The sequence below is a fragment of the Diprion similis genome, chromosome 8 (assembly GCF_021155765.1).
Source record: "Diprion similis isolate iyDipSimi1 chromosome 8, iyDipSimi1.1, whole genome shotgun sequence".
Lineage (NCBI taxonomy): Eukaryota > Metazoa > Arthropoda > Insecta > Hymenoptera > Diprionidae > Diprion > Diprion similis.
The window spans coordinates 12,227,937-12,249,567 of NC_060112.1; the positions used below are offsets into that span (position 1 = coordinate 12,227,937).

General features: G+C 34.8%; 4 protein-coding genes across 6 annotated transcripts; 3 read left to right on the top strand and 1 right to left on the bottom strand.

Annotated features, from left to right (window-relative positions):
- Positions 1-221: 221 nt before the first annotated feature.
- LOC124408614 (pseudouridine-metabolizing bifunctional protein C1861.05) lies at positions 222-21,568 on the bottom strand. The gene is made up of 9 exons (XM_046885671.1): positions 21,228-21,568; positions 19,371-19,733; positions 18,758-19,097; positions 18,247-18,374; positions 18,086-18,145; positions 9,039-9,244; positions 8,728-8,927; positions 827-1,071; positions 222-595 (listed from the first exon to the last, which is right to left on the bottom strand). Exons 1-9 carry the CDS (start codon positions 21,531-21,533, stop codon positions 284-286), a joined length of 2,160 nt encoding a protein of 719 aa, XP_046741627.1. The 5' UTR covers positions 21,534-21,568; the 3' UTR covers positions 222-283.
- LOC124408621 lies at positions 1,512-4,649 on the top strand. The gene is made up of 2 exons (XM_046885684.1): positions 1,512-1,773; positions 2,622-4,649. Exons 1-2 carry the CDS (start codon positions 1,638-1,640, stop codon positions 3,122-3,124), a joined length of 639 nt encoding a protein of 212 aa, XP_046741640.1. The 5' UTR covers positions 1,512-1,637; the 3' UTR covers positions 3,125-4,649.
- Positions 5,610-8,538, top strand: LOC124408620. The gene is made up of 2 exons (XM_046885683.1): positions 5,610-6,101; positions 6,616-8,538. The coding sequence occupies exons 1-2, from the start codon at positions 5,816-5,818 to the stop codon at positions 7,002-7,004; spliced, it is 675 nt and encodes a 224-aa protein (XP_046741639.1). The 5' UTR covers positions 5,610-5,815; the 3' UTR covers positions 7,005-8,538.
- LOC124408618 lies at positions 10,378-16,436 on the top strand. 3 transcript variants are annotated; one of them, XM_046885679.1, is made up of 3 exons: positions 10,378-10,925; positions 13,238-14,480; positions 15,063-16,436. In XM_046885679.1, exons 2-3 carry the CDS (start codon positions 13,379-13,381, stop codon positions 15,347-15,349), a joined length of 1,389 nt encoding a protein of 462 aa, XP_046741635.1. In that variant the 5' UTR covers positions 10,378-10,925; positions 13,238-13,378; the 3' UTR covers positions 15,350-16,436. The 3 variants fall into 3 exon arrangements, with proteins under 3 accessions (XP_046741635.1, XP_046741636.1, XP_046741637.1); XM_046885680.1 differs by lacking the exon at positions 10,378-10,925 and adding an exon at positions 11,929-12,053; XM_046885681.1 differs by lacking the exon at positions 10,378-10,925 and adding an exon at positions 12,113-12,382.
- Positions 21,569-21,631: the final 63 nt, after the last annotated feature.

Here is a 21,631-nt window from a genome sequence, read left to right on the forward strand (position 1 = left end):
GAATCACTGACAGTATTAAATGGTATAAATTTATTAGTTTAAAATTGTACGTACAAATTTTTTGATTTTTTTTAACATTTCCAAGAATGCATGTTGATGAGGTAATTAGACATATAAAAAACGGCCTCACAATACGATTTTGAGCAGTAATCCGTGTAATAGGACGACATTGTTGTGCAAGTACAATATTAAACATATCGAATTCACTTGCTGAGTTCAATATGCAGATCACAAAGTAGACTAAATTATGTGTACTTCATTACTGCAAACTCAGATCATTATTTTAACTGGAATATTTAGACATTTTGATGGAAGAAAGTGAAGCTGGAACGGGATCAAAGGACGTAAGGGAAATGGACGCAGCTTTCAGAGCCAGTCTCACACAGCTAGTTTCGTCCAATCCCTCCTGGATCCCACGAATTACACCTGCGACTAGGCAGTCTCCGCAACCGCTAACACTGACTATTCTTTCCTGACTGTCGGTAGAAAGAGATATTGGAGGATACAGTCGTGTCTGAACTTCGGCACTATCGTGATGTATCAATTGCCTGTCTCCATTGTAAAATGGTTCAATCATGTCTGCCTTTCGAGAGACCTGTAGACAGACGGAACAAGTCTTACTTCTCAAGAACTAGGCTTACTGATCTTGGATAAAAGTTTCGTTTAAGAATCACTCTTTTTCACAACTACTGTCAACTACGTCTAACTATATATCATCGACCTAAACATGAGAAATCAGTTTTGATCATTATTCAAATTTATGGGCGCTAACTTTAGGTATAAGTAATAACGCCTCTTATTAAGTGAATCATGGAATATCCCATACCAGTAACCCTTGAGAGCCAAGCGTTGTCAGAACAACTGGAACATGTTGAGCAACCTGTGCTGCAATTTTCATTACTGTCTCCAGATCCAAATTTTCAGAGTTAAGAGGTACAGAAATGTTGAAATATCTTGCAATAGCGATCAATTCGTTCTGGTTGGGTGAAATGAAGTGAAGACAATTTTTCCAGTAGTCATTAGTTTGAAAAATCTTTGTTGCTTTTCTCAAATCGGTTGGCTCGTACCAAACTGTAAGAATAAATTAATTAATAGGTAAAAGTTATGTTTCCCCGTGTTTCAGAGAGTCCATTAAAAGGAAAGTTATTTTGCTTTTGGATCGAGGAGAAAAGAAAACCATTACGCGCTATTTTCTCATACAATTGAAATTTCAAAGTAAGGCTTACCAACAAACCATATCCGGTTGAAAACTGCTTAAGAAAGGAATCATAGTTAAGATGTTAAGTAGAAAGTGAAAAGGGCGTGAATAAAACACGGCGAAAATATTCATTTCGTTCGAAACTAATAATACTGATACATGATTATTCAATCATCGTTTTTCCGCCGACAATTCAATTTCGCTTGAATATAGCTGACATACAGGCTATTAATTTTTTTGCAAATGGCTGACCTGACAAATAAGCATGAGTTACAACAGCGTGAAGTAGGCAGTAGTCAGCAAACGCATTGTTGTGAGCATAATCCACCTAACATCAGTCTGCGTGAGTTCGGGCGTCATAAATCATCACATTATTAGTAAATAAACGCTGCTAATAATTACTCGCTAAAAGTTATTGTCCCGGAATAATTTTAAAACCATGGGAAAGTCGCGAACGTTAAAAGTGGCTGCCGTATGCACTGGGCTAGCATTTGCTTTTGTGGTTATTGCATTCACCACGCCCTATTGGCTAGAGACGGATGGTAAATTACCGAACCCAAAGTTCATCAGACTCGGTAATTATTTAACAACGTCTATTTATATATGTACATCTAAAGGCAATTTTTTACTTTTCTCTACCTGTTAAATTTTTATCTATCAAAATATATTAGCTATTTGCATGGTTATGTGCGGTCTGGAGGATGCTACGCACGCTTTTCTGCATGAATTTCGATCATCCACCAAAACACTCGTTGCGTACCTTCAATACTGTAGAACTGCAAATCGTACACAATATTTGATAATGTAGTCAGCAAGTTAGTATTGGGTGTCTGAATACTCTCTCACCTTTAGGTAACTTCACAGAAATCAGCTAAAGGCATAACAATATTTATCAAAATTTGCAAATATTAACAGACAGGGTGTTTAGTATGCAGAGAATTTATGGATTTTAAAAGTTTTTCTGTGGTATTATGATTATTTAATATTGTTACTTCGATGTGATATTACAGAAATATTTCATCTGATATGCATTGTCTTAATTAGTGACTGCACCAGGTCCATTCCTCGTAACTGATTACGATAAAGAATACCGTGATAGCCTAGTGATATCCTGTACCAGCTTTGCGGATTTCTGTATTTTACATATTCAATTTATTTGTACAGTTTTCATTTATGCAAAAACATCATTACGACTCTGGAAATCTTGAGATTCTCGGAGAAATTTTTATTTTTCTGTCATGGAAACACCCTGTTTATGGAAAACAAAAATGATTTATTTTCAGTAAACATTAAACACATTTATATTTTTATTCAACAATATTTATGTTCCCTGCATTAGTGGTCACAAAATTATTTTGATTGTTGTTACTTGTAATCCTTTTATTATGTTCTTGACTAATCTCTAGTGATATTTGTGTTTCAGGACTATGGGAGGTGTGTTTCCATAATTTTGAAGATGTAAGGCATCTGTACGACACGAGATTTCATAGCTGTTGGTGGATCTTTGAAGAAGAATACTACATAATCCAAGACTTTCTACTACCAGAGTTTTTTGTGGCGACTCAGTTCTTTTTCACACTTTGTTTTACGTTACTCTTAGTAGGAGGCTTTTTAACATTGATCTGCACATTTGGATCTCGCCGTAACGACAAATACCAACTGATTTTATGGGCTAATGGAGGTACCCTGACACTGAGTGCTACATTTGCAATAATAGCTGTAATTATCTTTGGAGCTAGAGGCGATGGTCGTGACTGGATGCCTAACTGGGAGCATAACGACGTTGGTTGGTCCTATGCCTTAGCAGTGGTTGGAACTGTCCTTCTCTATGTAGGGGGTATCTTGTTCCTGATCGAAGGTAGAAGAACCAGAAAACGAGAGCAGAAATCTCTGATGGCGGATCAAAAAACTCACACCACCATCTAATTGTCAGAATATCTACTATTCAGTAATTCATTCCAAAAAGTAACACAAACCATCCGTTTTATATCCATATTCACTTAAATATTAAAGTTATAAGTTTAAAATGACTGTCCACTACTCCCAGAGTGTATTTTTAATTATAATTATTATCACTTGACAAGACTCTGGCCTATTTACCAAAATTTTAAATTTTGCCACAATTAGGTAGGAATTGCATGACGAAAATGCAAAGGGAATTGTTTATTTTTGAACTTCTATCCAACTCTGGTAATTCTTATCTGACACTAGTAAGGAATATAGAAAAGATATTTTCAAACTAGGATCCCAATTCTGATTCAAGGAGGTTTATGCATGTGAGATTGTTTCGGCTACTTTTAAGTAAAAAAACTGAATTCAGTTACATTATTATTTTCATCATAATTCACAAGTGCGTGAAAAATTAAAATTTGTCCAAGACTTTTGAATTAAATTGTTGGTAACAATCGAAAAATGGGTGAGATATGGTGAGAAACAATGTCATGAATGCATGCAAAATTTCACTACTCATATATTATTCGGAATTCATCTAATTAGAAAAATGTTCACAAGTATTGAAACTATTTCTTCTGCACAACGATTTTGTTCGCCAATTTTTTAGCCTTGCCTGGAAATATCTACTTTCTCAAAAGACCTTCATTTTACGTATCTCAGTAGTGACACCATTGACGCTGAAAACAGTATTCAAATATTTTAATCACAAAATTGAGCAGCTTATTATTAGTTAGTTATGGCAACAAAATTTGCTTGTCATGTGTCTATTGCAGAGAATTGGCATTGTATTTATTGGCCTAGTTCAAATCTACCTCAGAGAATGAGAATACAATACCCTTAATCACACATAACGCATTCTTTTGGACTGTTCAAAATAATGGAAGATGAGTGGACTGGCATACATAATTTCACGTTTTAGATTTATATTACTAAAGTATCGACATTGAGAGCGGTCGTAAACAAGCTCTTGGTTTTTAAATTTGTTTTATTATAAAATATGTTAGTAACACACAATGAATTTGATTATACCATAGTATTAAGAAGGCTCATATGGCTGAAGGGTAGCTATTACTCTGAATATCTCTGGATCTGGCACAGATGAAAATTCGTATTCTGTCATCCCATGCACTAGGGATAATAACACGATGAATTCGCTATTCAACAATATACATATATGTCTGTGTTAAATAATACAGAATCTCAATAGTATCGCATCAAATGTATATAAGTAGAAATGTACCTTTGGATTTATTTTGTACGAAAAATACCTGACTCTATTCCGTCCATTAGTGATAGTGTTTTAGTAATTATAATCTTTATACTAACCCATTCTTTGTACTATTATGCATAGACGTTTGCAACGTTGCCTGAAGCGAGTATGAAATTATGTAATTGGAAATTTGAAAATGTACAATTATTTTCTAATTCGTTTTGTATCTTTTATAGTATATTTATGAAGAGATCTTATTGTAATAAAAATGTTAACTTATTAAACTCATTAATTGTCGTCAGTCATATTTACGTAACTATCGACTAGTCACCTGCATTTTCCCATAGAACAAACGAGACAAAGAGTTAGTCAAGACTCAAGGCATTGACAAATGTGATCTCTGATCTTAGATTTACGTATTATGCACCTTGCTTGAGATGTTCTATAACCAGCCATACATATACATGTGTCATGCATGCATGTATGAATTCCACATGGCAAATGCCGAAGTGAAATGGACATACCCGGTGACCTGCGGAAAATGATCTGATTTTTCGGATATAAAGTATTGAATTTAAGTCACAGCATAATTTTGTTGCATTCACAATCCGTTGTACTTTTACCCTAACACAAATTTCTTTTTTCTGCTCAAATTTTATGTTCAAAAGATATTTTTTCAAATTGTCTAGAATGTCTCAAAATATGAGTGTTGGCAATGACTATTTTCCAATCTAACAGCAATTGAAAAAAGAAGGTTTGGTCAATTTGATGGAAAATGTGTCGATAATTATTGTGCAATTTATCATTTACTAATATATCGTCGAAAGCTAATTAATTTCTTCAAATTTCGCGAATATCAATTAAGTTTTTCATTGTTATTTGAATTCAGTTTTTAGTAATGTGAGTTACTCGAACTAGACAAAATCCAAGAAGGGCATCAAAATTCAATTGTACAGTACAGTTTGTCAGTTCAGATATATATAAGTTGCGCTCAATTTCAATGAAACTCGAGTCATATCATAAATAAATTCTCACATTCAAATTTTGAATTGAATTTTCTACTTATTTGTGTGTATCAAAAGTGAAGCTCAATATTTTTAGCATAATATTGTGAAGATCAAATAACCCTGGAACGCCTGCAAGCGGTGCTCCTAAGTCAATAAACCAACATGCAATTCATTTCAAACGGACCACCCTATAGAAGAGTGATTGCAAACATACGGTGAATCGCGTAGCGCGTAACGCGTTGTCACACACATGCAAGCAATCCACTCGCACGGTGTTATTTAAATATCAAGTATGGCCGCTGACAACGTAAACTGAATGCATCCAGGGCGTGGTTCAGTTGTTCGAAGTCGGGACTGAGTGTTTGGTGTAATTGAAAACCCCTGTATCGAGAACTGTGTGACTTTTATTTAGTATTTTATAAATAATCAAGTAAACACAGGAACACGATGAGCAACACGTCAAAGAAGAGAAGTTTGTCCGGCAATGTGGGAGTGGTTGTATTTTTGATAGGGTTAGTGTGCATCTGCGTGAGTTTTGGCACCCCAGCGTGGCTTGTAAGTGATTATCGGATACCTGGAGCACAATTGGATAAACTAGGCCTATGGACCCACTGTTTCCGATCTCTGGCTAATCCAATAGAGGCTAACCCTCGACGCTATTTTGTCGGATGCAGATGGGTCTACGATCCATTCACAGCGGGCTACTCGGATATTCGAGGATTCCTTTTGCCTCGTAAGCAATTCTTTTTTAATTCTTTAAATTCAACCTATTCAGATCATCAATTTTTTTTCAATTATAGTATCTGTAATATCTTCTTAAGCAAGTATTACAAAAAATACTTGGCAAGAATACAAGACAACGACTAAAGTGAATCTTGCAATTTATAAGGAGAATGATGAACTTTAATCTATCGCACATCCATGACTGTTTAAAATTCGTAACCACTTATGTCTAGGAGTTAATACACATTTCAGTCGCACGGTCATGATGTGAAAACATGTAAAAAATTTCACATTCTTCAAATGTATAACAGTACTCTTAACTTAAACATCATTAATCAAAAAGGAAAATTATAGTTCCAACTTGTATCGTTCCAACGATAAGCCTATATGATGTTATATTGTCAGTAATTTTCAAAAGAAACTTGAACGTTTCATACAGCATGAATCTTAAACTTTTTATTCAACTTATCAGACTTTTATTGTATTTGTGGTGATTAATGTATGCTTTGTTGTTGTCATTGCAGCTTTTATGATAGCAACGCAGACCTTCTTTACTCTGGCTTTCTTACTGTCAGTCGTGTCATTTGGATTGATACTGCTGTTTGCTCTATGCAGTGACCCTGAGCAACGACATTATATTCTGCTGATACAAGTAATTAGCTACCTACTGCTGATCGCTGGAATTAGTGGGTGTTTAGCTGTTATTATATTTGCATGCCTTGGCAACACTGACCATTGGATGCCTGGGCATGTGAACAACTTTTTCGGCTGGTCATTCGGATTAGGTGTTGTTGGCAGTGTCGTTTTGCTAATAGCTAGTACTCTATTCTTTGTCGAAACCAATATTCAAAACAAGAAACGCGAGTATCTTAAAGAATCCCAAACACGCTTTCAGTTGGAATCTCAGGCTTAAGCTTTGATTGTTTATATTCATAAATAATTGTAAAAAGGACAAGCAACTTCGCGGCAGCTTTCAGTTTGAGATGGTTTAACCCAGGGTAGACATTTTTTTCTTAGTATAGTATTTATAGATAATGTTTATGAGATTTTATCTCGCTAATACCTCATGGACTATTTAGCATCAGTCGACTATTTTTAGATGCAAGAATAGCTGGAAACATACAATGTTACGCAGAAGCTAAACCAATTGCATTTTGTTGGTTGTCGATGTTATCTTTAAAAATTCACTGTAACATTGAAAATTATTTTTATTTCTTTCGACGAAGGCAGAGCACTAAGATTCCAGTCAATCTGTAGTGTGAATTTCTTACAACTTCTTTTATCAATAGTCACATGTAAGGTAATTTTGGAACAACAAATTTTGACAGGATAGTTTTGAAAACGAACTTGAAATAAACTTGCAGTGCATTACCTTTGTCTTATTTCAAGAAACAGTTGATAGTGCTGTGATAAATTTTTAAAGGTAATGTTGACAAAAAAATAAAATGGTTCACTTTTGCCTTGTGGTAAGCTTAGATTGTTCAAATTTGAGTAGTGCGCTTAAAAAAAACTATGTGAAAGAGATTGAGATGACATGAGACAAAGATTCAAAATAGTTGCAATTCAATTTTTGGATTGACAGATGGGAATTGCATATAAAAAATCATTGTGAAAGTTTGAAGGCCATGAACCATGAGGATTTTTCACTTGAAGTATATCAGATTATACGGTAATGTATTATCCAGTATATAAGTATACTATACATTTAGCTCATATTATTAAGTTTTCGTACTGTTCAGGAAAGTTATGAAAGTGAGCCAATTCTAATATAATTGAAGATCACATCTTTTGAGTCTGAAATTTTTTTCTGTAGTGTTAACGCACCATGATCAAAGATCATTCCGTCTTAAATATCATCCGTCCGTATGTTAATTATTTGTTTATTGTCTGTATCTATAAGATCCGTCCGTAGTTTCGTAAGTATAGAATTAAGCAGTGAAAAGTATTAGCATTTTGTATATGATATACACCTGTTCTGCATTATCAAATAACTCTAATCTTAGTACAGCTATTGTGCAGGTGATAATCTTATAGAGAACTTAGTCTTTCCATAATGAAGTACCATAGAAGGGCTATGGCTATATAAAACGATCTTTCTTTATTCCAATCTGTGTAACGAAGTGTAGTTTGCACTCGCGGTGAGTTAAAAAAAAATATGTTATATGCAGCTATGAAGTTGAGCTTTAATTAATGAAGTAATTCAGATCAAAAACTACAATGAAACTCCATTTCAGTTGAACACATAAATCTTTCATCTTTCTAACTCATCAACAACTTATTTTTGGGTTTGTGAAGGAAATGTTACAATTTATGTCTATAGGATCATCACCTTAGAAATCACTAGCACTCTCTGTCCGAATGTAATGCATAAAATTAATTTTATACATGTTTGCATTCATGTATACCATGTTATTTTTTACGAATAAAGACATGTATTTACTTCTTTATATGACATAACAATTATGCTATTCACAACACCGATATTCTCATTAAAAAAAAAAAAAAACAGTAATATGTAAAGTAGACTGATTCAGGAGAAAGAATATCTTAGGATACATATGGTGTTTCATAAAAGTGACCTTTGTGGCCGTGCAGATGAAACCGCATTAAAAATTGATTATTAAAGTGCACCTTACCTGGAATGGTAAGTGGGGCAGCTATGCTCAAAACTTCCAGAATTGTTGCCAATGGTGGATTGCCATCCAGGACTAATATTGCAGCTTTCTCCAGCTGAGAACGATACTTTTGAACAAGGTCTGGGGAAATTGCTTCGTGAGCTGTCATTTCACCAATTCCGAATTTGCATTCCCCAACAGAATCAAGCACTGCCACATATCTATTGATGAATAAATTGGTAATAAAATCTGAGGTGACGTGAAATGTAATAGAAATTGATAGTTACGGGAATTCTCACTTCATACGAATGTGAATAAATTACTATTCTTACCTAGCCGTGTTAACATCTTTTCGTACTTCCACCATGCCATCCCTACCCTGGAGGCTTTGTCTTAGAGTCTTTCCCGGATTGTCATCCCCAACAACGGATAATAACTTAGTTTCTTTAACTCCTAAGTTGATCAAAGCAGCAGCAACATTTCGGCCGACACCCCCACAACTCTCACGGCTCTTTCCGTCGTGGGTTCTTCCATCAAACTGTAATACGAAATATCAGTTGACGAGGCATTTTTCATAATTCGTATTAAAAAAAAACTTGATAATTTTTGCGAAGTGTACGGTACAATATAACGTAATTTGGGATGTCACGCAAGCGAAAATTAATTGAACGGAGTTAAAAACACCTCCATTATGCAATTTACCATTTCAAATTTCTCGAATTTTTGGTCGACTTGTAGATTTGACAATAAGCAATTTCATTTTACTTTTTACCTGAATGAAATCATGTTTAATGATTATTTTGGAATTTAATGAAACCTTGTAGAGACAAATGAGATTCAACGTGACTATGAAAAAATTCGCGAGTTATATTTTAATTTGTATAATTCTTATTTACGGTAAATTAAATAAGATAAGTGAGATTCTATCTCTCTTTCTTTCATTCAAGCTTACTTAATGCACATTTTAATTTTCATACAAATTGAAGGTTTTTTCGAATTCAGAGATTATTAGGTATTTTAAAACTATTATAGCTAAATTAGTAAGTATAATGTAAATGCGTTTGAATTACGAGTAAAGTTCGCTAAATAAAATAGTGTTATTTATTGTTTTAATAAATGTTTCGCATAGTATTGAAGTTCTAGAAAAGTATATGTTTGTTTTTTATATTCAGGCGGTGCATAATCGAAGGCTTGCATGTCAGCAGAGATTGTCGTGAAATGTAAACAGAGGTTGATATAAGGTTGCAGTCAAACGTAATTCTAGGGTCTAGGAAATAACTACGCAGTGTAGATAATGTGTTATGGGTCGGAATAGCGTGCGTTCAACATAGTGGCAAATACATTTTACGTCGGTAGTTTCGATCCACAATGCCTTCTTTATGAATACATGCGAAAAGAAGATAAAAAAAGACAGAAATTGTACAGCGCGTGGCATGAAGAAGTTTATTGTTCATTCTATGAACGTTTCTACTTTATGTCTTGTTTTTTTTTCCTTCAATTTCTAGCCGAATTGAAAATTTATTGGGACGTAAAGTGAATTTTTTTCCAACATAAATATCTGATCATGCCCGAAATATTTCGTCCATTAACACAGGTTCGAATTGGCTGAAATGCGCGATGCGCAGAGGCGCACATTTTAGTTATGTTGTCTACCGTCAAGGCGTATCGCGAGGCCGAATGTCGACAGTTGGGTTGCCTACAGCCAGGCAATAATAATATTCGATATACCAGATTTCGAAATTCATCATTTGAGTAACTTCTCCCGCATCGCGTCTTCCTCGGCCTTATAGTAAACGAATTACAGAAAGGACATCACAATATGCGCAAAAAATTAAATGTGATAAAAATTAGGTATCGCTAATGGTACCCAGCCGATTATATTTGTGCAGTTAAAAAGTGCGTACAGCGATCGCGAAGACATCTGTTATTAATCGTTAAAAAATTCAGGTGTAAAGAAAACACGCACTCAGAAATATATAATAAGTCGATACTCAATTCAGCTGAGGCCGTTAACAACGTTTCTAGTCAATTGGTTTCTTTAAACTGCACTCAAAACGATTCGAGTGGGCGAAATATACAAGGAAATGGTAGACATAACGTGACAACAACGGCTGTGTGGATCACTTTAATTCCACTTCTATTACCAACCGATACGTAAAACCATCATCTCACGATGCCGATCGATCGCAGTGACCTTTAGATTAATCTACTATTCCAAGGTTAGTGCAAAAAATTAAATACAACCATTATTTAACAATGATCTAATACTGCCCCTTAAAAAAGTGTACAATAAACCCAGCCTACAGTAAACATCAACATGTTAAAAATCATGCGGAATAGCAACATTTCTTAATTATACGCAGTTATTGTTATCATATATATTTCCGATGCATCGCAAATGCTTGACCAAGGTGTTTGTAGATATATGCACACAGTTGTGTGTATAGTATAATCGAATCATCTGAGATGTGCATAAAAATGTCTATAAGAATGTTAATAGTTAATTTGAATACAGTTTTTCTGTTTCAATTTGTCATAATTTTTTCAAATCTTCCCCCATTTGTCGAATGCAAAGTAATCTGTAATGTAAATTCAACCATCAAAGGCGTGTAAGTATGTGTTTAACGGTAGTAACGTGGGCGTAAGGATTGCAGGAGGGCTGGGGCACGCGCGAAACTGTGAAACGATCGATGTGCGCCCTTATATAATTCCCGGGGTACTTTACTTAAAATTTTTCGCCCAGCACGTTGCCGCGTGCTATAATGCCAATGTTAAAATTGCCTAGTTCAGTCAATGCGTCCGCACGCGGCAGATTTCATCGAGACTAACAAAAACACATATATAAACAATAATTCCTCCTTCCCTACGCAAATGCGGAGTGCATTGCGCTGGCCTTAATCGTGCATTACTACAAACAAAAAATCGTTACATTTAAAGCAACGTGTATGCAATTGGTATTGAACCAACTGAATTTCAGCGAAATTCCAATCCGCGTGCATAACAATCCATGCTATATCTAAAAGCTTTTCTCGCCGATGCTTGAGGGCAGAAGCTTGCGAACAGTCGTGCGCGGCAGTTTGGCAGTGGTAGAAATCGATAATAGAATAGAATATATTCTAGGTATTGCATACCCCTACAAGAATATTGTTCACTCGAAAGGATTAAAAATTTATTCTCAATCTCTCGCATTTCTTCGAATTACAATTCAGTCTTTCTAAGGTGTATATTAACATTATATTCCATATAATATTTACATCGCATCATCCACGATCAGCTGGTTGCGTGACATTTTTCCCAACGATGGTTCTGATTTCTTTGAATCCCACAGGAGATGCACGATTAATGAGGTATATAATATAATCATGTATGGGGGGGGGGCGAAAAAGAATTGCACAAGTACGTTTCATGTTTCGGATGACAAGTAGCAATCAGTTTAATTCCAAATGATTTTAGAGCCGCGATAATAATTTGAAAGAGCTGTACCAGGTATTTAGTAGAGCTGCCAAGTCTTCGCAAGCTTTTATATAATCATTTAGTATTACGTAATAAATGGTATATTTAAATTAACCGGTAATTAGGAACGTCGATAGATTCTTGAACGAGTGATTTATAAAAAAAAAACGAACGTTGTCTTACCGAAGTGTCAAATTACAAAGGAAAAAAGAAACGAAAACGGGTGAGATTCGAACCGGATTAAAAAATAGTATTCAGTAGTACAATTTTTTAAAAACTTTCCGTTATGATGTTTTAGCTTTAATTATTCACTTTAAATAAACAAAAATACACATAAGATTATCGATTTTACTGAGTTAGGGTGTTTAGAATTTGAGATTTCAAACTTGTGATGTTTATCAACAAAAGCATATCAAATTAATTGTTCAAAATAAAAACAGATTCATGGTATATTCATTTCGTAGTAGTTGAAATACGCTTATAGCCTATGATTAGAAATCACACGAGGAGCTGTTTAGTTATAACAACAAAGTAATAATGGAAATATTACTTTTACAAGCTGATTAACAGACAATCTTTGAGCAGTCAATTGAGATAAGATGTTCATACTTTTTTCTCAGCTGCCAATGCAGATAAATGGCACCTTGTATTATGAGAAATTTCACCAGTATTACAGTCAAACTCCCATGAACTCAAATTTTTAGCACACTGTATTCTAAAAAATTATAATATCTCTTCAGATGATTATAGAGAATTGCATACCTATTGCAAAGCTATGAGTTGATATTGCATGCAGGAGAGCAGAAAGGTTTGATTTGAATGATTTACTAAGTAGAAAGATATTATTTTATTGAAAACGGCACTATTTTCGCAAATGTATGATTAAAGCTTGTGTGAGGTTGCGTTTCTACTGGGATAGAGTTTTGAGACTAGCTACAAACATGGAAGAATCTTGCATAGATGTATTGTGTAAGTGCTACATACGCTGCCTTGAAAATTCTGAAGATTCTTGGTAGAATGGAAGATGATTCTAGAAAATTTCAAAAATTTTCAATTTCTGTGTATGGAATTGTTGCAGAATGCACCTGTACCAAAACTTGAAACAAAAGGACCTGGAGGTGGGTACAGGCAACCTTACGCTGTCAGCAGTAATCGAGTGACCTTGAATCGAGGAATAAGGCTGTCCGAAGATAAAGTGAAATAAGGGAGGATTGATAGTATGACGGTGATGCTGCTGCAACGCTCCGCGACGCCGCAATCAACGCACAGCCAGAATAACAACAATAACAATAGCACCAAACCACCGTTTTTATTCCTGTTAGAACAAGGCGCAGCAGAGCAAAGAAGTAACATAAACAACAATAACAAAAGTGCCACGATTAACCGCAACAACAGTGTAGTCATTGGTAACTTAACAGCTGCCTCGTCACAAAATAGAAACATCGGGGGTGGTGACTTGGGAGGCAGCATCGGTGTTGCAGGTGGTCAAATTCCAGGCGAGGACATCGCGATGCGATATTATCGACTCTGGATCTATGCCTGCAATGTTGTCCTCCTAGGAAGTGCTCTCGGCTTTGTTGCCGCCGGCGCACGAACCCTAATCTTTTCTGGAGATACAAGACGCCGCCTAGTCCCTGGTGTACCAGGACTCTTTGACCCGACCACCCTCTACGCTGTGCTTGCACTTGTGGCACAATTGGGCCTTGTACAGTTGCTCGGTTGCGTGGCAGCCCGAAGACTGAGTGCCCGTCTCCTAAACGCCTACTGGTTCTTGCTCCTAGCTCTTTTGTTTGGCGACGCTGTTGTAGGAGTCGCCTGGGTCTTCCGTTTTGAGAAAATGCGGGCTGAGCTGCGACCAACTCTTAGACTTCGACTGCAGACAGAATATGGAAAGGAAACACGGTTCAGCGAACAATGGGACAGACTTCAGAGAGAATTTGGTTGCTGTGGTGTCACTGGACCACGAGATTTCACATCTCGATGGCCACAGAGTTGTTGTTTTGCGATCGCAAACATGAGTGACACTTGTCAGCAGCCTTATTCAAAAGGATGCGACGAATCATTGCTCCGCTGGCTGAGGAGAACTGCTGATTTACTCTTCGTACTTGGGTTCTGTGTCATTGCTTTTACCAAGCTCTGCTTTCTTGGTATTTTGCGATATGAAATTCGCGAAATGATACAGAAGATACGGCTTCTTCGTGAACCTCCACCGCCTCCAACACCGTTCGCACAACCTCTAGCTCAAATTGTTCCTGATCCAACTAACAATAATGGAAGTATTCTACGCCGCACAACTTTGCAACCAACTACTGCTAGCTCTGGTAAGTCCTATGAAAAAGGTAGTTTGACATCAATTACAATGATTGGAAGTTGCATTAATTTGAGACAAATTGTTTTCTGTGAATGTGAAGATCAGCTGTTGAAAAACAAAACCAAACGTCTTAAAGTATGCTTAGCTGGATTGTGAAGAAATCAAGTTTTGGTATACTGGTTCTAATCCTACACCAAAACACTATGTTGAATTTGATGGAAATGTACACAGAAAGTTAGAATATTCTAAAAAAAAAATATGTGAAAAATGTAGAAATGACTGCAAATTTACAGACACTTTTATCTCTGTTTTTATTTTTATTTTTTTGCCCTACAGAATTTCGATTCACAAACTTATGCAGAGATATTAATTACAGAGTTACCAAGGCACATCTGCGAGGAAAATTTGCATCAAGACATGCAAGAATTAATATCGTTAGATACAGCAGGATTCCTGTGAACTCAAAAATTAAACGTTCAAACTGTGTACCAGATATTGTAGATGATTTTTTTAACAGTCCTAGCCCTGACACTAAAAAAGTCATATTCGTGCTCCGTTTGCTTTGAATAAAAACCTAATAAACTTATTACAGGAAATGCAACGCTGTTGTTACAGCCTGACGAATGTGGAGGTGGAAGACATCCCTTACTGGCGCATGCCCTGCAAGACGGGGGTGCAGATAGTGATACAAATAGTCATTGTGCTCTGATACTTGAAGAAACAAGTCCTTCACCTGCGAATCACAACTGTACATCAAAAGAAAAAAGCAACGGAAATAACAATTATGAAATGCGAGAATTTAATAGGAGATTATTGTTTTCCAATGGAAACAGCCAGGTGTTGGGTGTAGGAGGTACGGTACAAAATCGACACACCTGACTATGGAGATGGTGGCGACACACCTGGCACCATTTTCTACGAAGCAACAACAGACAACCCTCCCAAGTACTGTTATATAAGTAAAGTTGATATAATGTTTTTAATCTGCCAATAAGCTCGCATGGGCTCAAGAACAGTGTTATGTGTTGATTTAGAAAGGTACATAGGCACAGAACAAAACAGAAGACTAGTGCTACTGATTGTGAGCAAAACTTGGCGAATAAGTGTGCAAATTAGACCCGTAACATGTGAAACACAGGTGAGTAGCTTTAATAACTTTAAGGCATAAATATCGAAGCCATATATAGGTGTATGTTGACTAAAAACATAATCTGTCGCTCACCAAAGTGATCCGTACTTTGTTTAAGTAACACAAAATTTCACCGTTGGATATCCGTAGATATTGAATTTTGAAGGATGGATGTAAGTAGATTGCGCTATTCCTCGAAATATCAAAATTATGTTGCCTTTAGCACGAGTATTCTGAGTTGATTCGTGTTATAGGGCATAAGGTTAAAATCACAAAAAAAAAATTAAAAAATAACAAAAATGATTGGCTTCCTAGTTAGGATTAATTAAAATTTTATGATCATCGAATCGCAAATGCCAAGGCGATGGATTTGTTCATCTGTAGGCTGTATATAATATGATAAAACATTAGGTAGTGTTGCAATTAAACTGCTTATTTTTGAGAAACGCCACAGTTATTGATTGAGCTTGTGATTTAATAGATATTTTAATAGAATTCAATACGCATATTGTGTTGCAAAGATAATGCATAAGAGAAACTGCGTCAATCAGTAAATGTTCCATTGAGTATAGTTAGCTGATGTATGTGTTGTAATCATGCTAAAGAGACAGAATTAGTATGACAGCCAAAATTCTACTGCAATATTTTTACTGTTTTACGAAATAGGTTTTATCATGAATAAGCGATTGAATTATTGTTAAATGTAATATGATTATACAAATGTCAAAGCTTAAACCTCGCTAAAACACCGCCTCTGCAGTTGTCTGTATAAAGTACAATTATTCTTTCATGATTTCACAATAACTAATTAGAAGGCTGCAGCATTGTCGACAACATAGATAAAAAAAAACCGCCCAAACCAAAAAACACGCTACATAAGAATCACACTAGACTATTGTACCGGCCAAAAAGCAAAGCAAGGCTAGCGTAAGACACTAAAAGTTTTATAGAATTTTATATTCAGTCATATCATTGATATTATTTGTATATCTTATCATAGGAGGTATTATTATATGAATTTTCTCACATTCATGTTTATATCTAAACGTTCAAGTTTTATTTTTGATAACTTGTCAACAATCTCAATTTTTAATAAACTTAATGCAGCAGAAACTTCTCATAATACTGCAAAACATTAAAGCTCATAGCTCAAACGAAAGAACTTTTTTCGAATACATACGACTATTTTTGCTCAGATGAAATAAAATTAATTTCAGTTGTAAATTACAAGAGTCGCTATTTTAACAATCAGCACAAAATTTACGTATAATAAAAAATAATAATATTTTTTGTGGCTTTTTGTGGTACGCAGCTAATACCTGAATGAAAATGAGATTAATGGTACTGCTGAGCTATATAATGCCAAAAACTGAACTATCAGCAAATCATATCGAGTAAATTCCCACAAACTTAAAGCTTTCGTTTTGTCACATGGAGTTAATTAAAGTATAAACAATAAATGAAATATGTCATTTAAAATTAAATGCAACCCAGTTAGAGAAATACATTTGCTGCAATCAAGTATCAGAGCGTTATATTTTCATTCCCAACAGATAGTTCACATTATCAGAACTATGGGTTGAAATATTTAATAACTGAAAGACAACTGATTTGCATCATTAATACGCATCAATCAAAAAAGGAAAACAGGAAAGCGAGAGAAGTGAAAGAAGAGAGAAAAAAATTCGGTTCTCATAGTACCTCCAAAGCAACAAGTTCTTTGTAGGGTACAACTAGAGAGGGTGACTAGAAGAGAGTGATACATAAAGATAAAGAGGAAAGAGAGAAAGGGAGAGAGAGCGAGCTTTATATAGTGCCTGCTTTGAGTTCAAACACCGATAACTATAAAATTACTGGATACTGTATTTATCTACTAAATGAAATAGAGAATACAGCAGACTTATTGTTAGTGAAAGAAAGTATAGAAAAACAGTGCTGGATACTAGTGTATAAAATTAAATCACTCGAAATATTTGAAAGCGTAGTCTGCTATTAATTATTTTATTTGTAATATAAACAATATTCGAGAACTTAGATTTGATGCGGATTGTCTGCACAAAATAATAATTACGCGCAAAGCATTATCTAGTTATTACCAATTATTGTATTTATCATAGCTAGGTGGTTTATTAATTTATTTTATTCTACTCATTTTTCAGCATGTACCTTCAGCATTAATGTAAGATGTACCAAAATAATTATGAATCATTTCATGTAAAATGGACTGAGAAGTACATGCTCAGGTTTTCGATACTACCGAGCTTAGCTGGTTTCCTCTAACCTTTTTTTTAGTATCTATCAATTTTTTCTACATCATATTTTTAGAACTCATCTAAATTATATACCCCATTATGTTCAATGCGTGTATATAAAGACCTATTAATCTGTATAATTATATAATATTACGATGCATACAATGAGGAGACATGAATATAATAAAAAATTGGTTATTTAGTATAATTTTTTCGTTGCCAAAGTCAACTCACATTTATCGATGGTTCAGCTAACTGCACAACTGTATCCAGAATTGCCCCACCAATTACTATCTGAAACGATAAATAATCTTTTTAGATTTATAAAAACACTGATTACTCATCTAATTTTAAATGGATACTAAATATCATTTTAATCAGATCCCTCAACTTACAGGCCCAGATTTCTCACTCCTTGGTACTGTCTCAATATTTTGACTGCTGTTTTGTGCATTCTTGATGATAGAAAGATGAACTGCCATCTCGGCTGCTACTTTTACATTGTTTTCAATTAATCCCTTATCTGTGGATAAGGGGAAGTGTAATGCTTGTTACAATATTTTTGATAGACATGTGTAACAAAATTATGTGCTTTGATATAATTACAACGTTTGGTATTAATTGAACATCTCAAAAATCAAAAAAAAGTGATTTGGGTATACTCGAAAGTTTGAATCAATTCTGATTCATGAATCAGAACGTGGAGTGTATTCGTAGATCCAAATAGTATTAATTATGGGAATTTTAATTTCATATGCATTGATTGCTAAGCCATCTTGAATTGCAAGTAAGTTCTTTACTTGCTATCATCAGCCTCTGATTTGACATATCATCACCATTCCTCACTTCAAATAGATTATATGTATACATTATAATGAACAGTGTTTCATAGTGAATGAAACATACTAGACCGAAGGGATTGTCCCGCAGTGATTTCAGTCAGCCTTTGCAAAAGAAATGGAGTCGCATCTTTTCCTGTGATATTTTTATGCTCTGCATCTCTCAACGCCGTTTTGATAGCAGTTTCCATTTCCCCAGGATCTAGGGAATACTCTTCAGGGATTGGTACAGCAAACAAAATTCCGCCATCAAGAGCAAGTTCTCTGTGCGCCTTGATCAAATTTGCTGCATCTTTAGGACTAGCAACACGATAAGGAGATTTTATTTTGTTTACTGTCTCACGGCAATAGAATGCTGGAAATGTATTCCCATCCCCTACCGTTACTACAGGAACTCCTTGAGTCTCCTGCAACGGTAAATGTCAACCTATAATCATCAAAACTGTAAATGACTGAAGAAAGATCCTATATCAGTTTGCGAAAGAAAAATTTCATACAAAAAAGAACCAATTAGAATCGAAACGGAATTTCTGATGAGATCAGGGAACCAACTTTTGTATTACACGGATAAATTTAGTCATTTCAATATTGATTACCAATATACACATTAAAATTTAAACAGTTTTTCATTATTCAAATTTTAGTAGTGAGTTAATTGTTTTGCTGAGAGTTTCACTCACCAAGAACTCTAGGGTTTTGGGAATATCAAGAATTGCCTTAACTCCGGCACAAACGACTGCAACTGGTGTGCGGCCCAGTTCCGTAAGATCAGCACTGACATCAAATGTTAATTCAGCATAACGATGTACTCCTCCAATACCTCCGGTAGCCATGATTGGAATATTTGCTATATTTGCAACTAGAATTGTTCCACTGACTGTAGTACCACCGTTCAGCTTGTTTGCAATGACAAAGGGGAAATCTCTGCGTGAACATTTAACAGTCTTTGCTCGTTCACTTACAGAGAGCCTTTCCAAGCCTTCCCTATTAATACCAACACATACTTTGCCATCCAAAACTCCTATTGTCGCTGGCACTGCTCCCTAGGAATGAGTAAGTTGATAAATACTAAAACTGAGGTATTCACAACTGTACCCATTGAGTATATTATACATCTCAGTTCAAGCCCGCAATACTTAGAAAGAATTTATGATTAAAAAAGTATGAATGGTGCATGAAATAATTAATTATACTGCTCTTTTCAAATTATTTTGAAAATATAAAGATTGAGTTTCATACTGATACAAGTCTTTTATATAATATAAAATTTAGGGGGGATCACATTTTTTGTGATTTTATTCAGAAAATTTATCTTAGATTGTTTATTTTTAATAACTTATTGGCCAAGTCTCATCGACAGATATCAAGTCAACATACTATTCATGAGAAACATCTCTTTTTCATAATCCTCTGAAAATACGAAAAGGGAGGGTTTTAGTTAAATTTGAAATCAATAACTCCAAAACTACATATATATATACTATGCTGGCTTAACTAAATACCTCTATTCGTTTTTGGGAAATTATTGAATTAGTTTCTGATTTGCCACTTCTTTGGCAGGAAAAAACTATGACTGGAGCCATTAGTCTAGATTTCGTATTTGTTATTCAATGAATTTTTTTAACTAATATCGTTGTTAGTGCAAAATTAGATCTGATGCTATTTGCTGTGGATTGAATGTTGTTTTGACTTGATTATGATAGTAATGGGAAAGAGACCGGGTTAAACCAATTTGAAAAAATACTTATAGGGTAGGAAATACTGTTTCTTACTGACTACAGCTTAGTGTAATGATAAAGATTCACATTTTCTGACAACCAACGGGTTAAATTGCTACAAATTTTACCTGAAGATTAAATTAAATCAACTAACACAAGAAATTATAATATTGGAAGATTGTGTTTGTTTGTTAGAGCTGTCTTTGGGCTAAACAGAACTAATTATTGACGAGGTTGAAGTTAACAACGTCAATGTATCAAGTTTTTTTTTCAATCACCATATAAACTTCATAATGACTTCGAAGAAGTTTAGTCTTGGCAAAATATACATGTTTTACTTTTTTGATTGCTATTCGATTTCAGACACTACTAATATTGGGCAAAAGTTATTTTTTCAGAAAATTTGTAATTACATTAATGTCACAAACTTCAAAATTGTTGATAGTGAGTTTAATTATTCAAGCAGTTATTTTTGAGAAAACCACTAGTAAACTTTGTATATTCAGTACATTTGCTTTCTTCATTTGTATATCGTGAATATTTTACACACAGCTATCATATAGAATTCCAAAATATTTATCAATTTCAACGAATCTTTACTGCGCTAAATACCTGATTTAAAGGTGATGTGGAACAAAAAAATTATACTATTGTTATGAAGTCAATTATTTGTTAAATTTATTTATTACTAGAATTCCGTTTACAACACTTAGAATTTACAAGTCTTGATATCCGTTATAAGTCTGTAGTAATACATAAGGTTTCAGATTTTGAAGGTTGGTTAACTAAAAAGCACAGATCACCGATGCCCATAATTACCTGGTTTCTGACAACATCTTCAACTCTTAAAGCTGTTTCTAAATTATCGGGATAAGGCATGCCATGTGTGATTATAGTTGATTCCAACGCGACAATCGGAGTATCATTTTTCTTAGCTTCTAACACTTCATCGCTATAAACTAGAGTTTTAGTTTCAGTACCGAATCTCCTACAGTTCACTGAACACTTCTTAAACGTTGATATTGTGGAAAATGTACGAACGCTACAAAATGCACGAAGCATGATGAAACACACGTGGTCAGTATTACTAGTTACTAATATTATTATTATCTCAATTATGCGCATAAATATTCCTAGGTAAAGGTATGTAAACGTATGTAAAATCTTCTACACGGACACTATACGCTGCGACACTTGTGTGCCATACTGTGCAGCACCATAAC

Coding starts and splice junctions, on each gene's coding strand:
- LOC124408621 (XM_046885684.1), top strand. CDS start 1,638: ATGGGAAAGTCGCGAACGTTAAAAGTGGCTGCCGTATGCACTGGGCTA. Junction 1,774..2,621: donor CCCAAAGTTCATCAGACTCG/GTAATTATTTAA, acceptor TTTGTGTTTCAG/GACTATGGGAGGTGTGTTTC.
- LOC124408620 (XM_046885683.1), top strand. CDS start 5,816: ATGAGCAACACGTCAAAGAAGAGAAGTTTGTCCGGCAATGTGGGAGTG. Junction 6,102..6,615: donor TCGAGGATTCCTTTTGCCTC/GTAAGCAATTCT, acceptor TTGTCATTGCAG/CTTTTATGATAGCAACGCAG.
- LOC124408618 (XM_046885679.1), top strand. CDS start 13,379: ATGACGGTGATGCTGCTGCAACGCTCCGCGACGCCGCAATCAACGCAC. Junction 14,481..15,062: donor ACCAACTACTGCTAGCTCTG/GTAAGTCCTATG, acceptor AACTTATTACAG/GAAATGCAACGCTGTTGTTA.
- LOC124408614 (XM_046885671.1), bottom strand. CDS start 21,533: ATGCGCATAATTGAGATAATAATAATATTAGTAACTAGTAATACTGAC. Junction 18,375..18,757: donor GGGACAATCCCTTCGGTCTA/GTATGTTTCATT, acceptor CCTTATCCACAG/ATAAGGGATTAATTGAAAAC. Junction 596..826: donor TTGGCTCTCAAGGGTTACTG/GTATGGGATATT, acceptor GTCTGTCTACAG/GTCTCTCGAAAGGCAGACAT.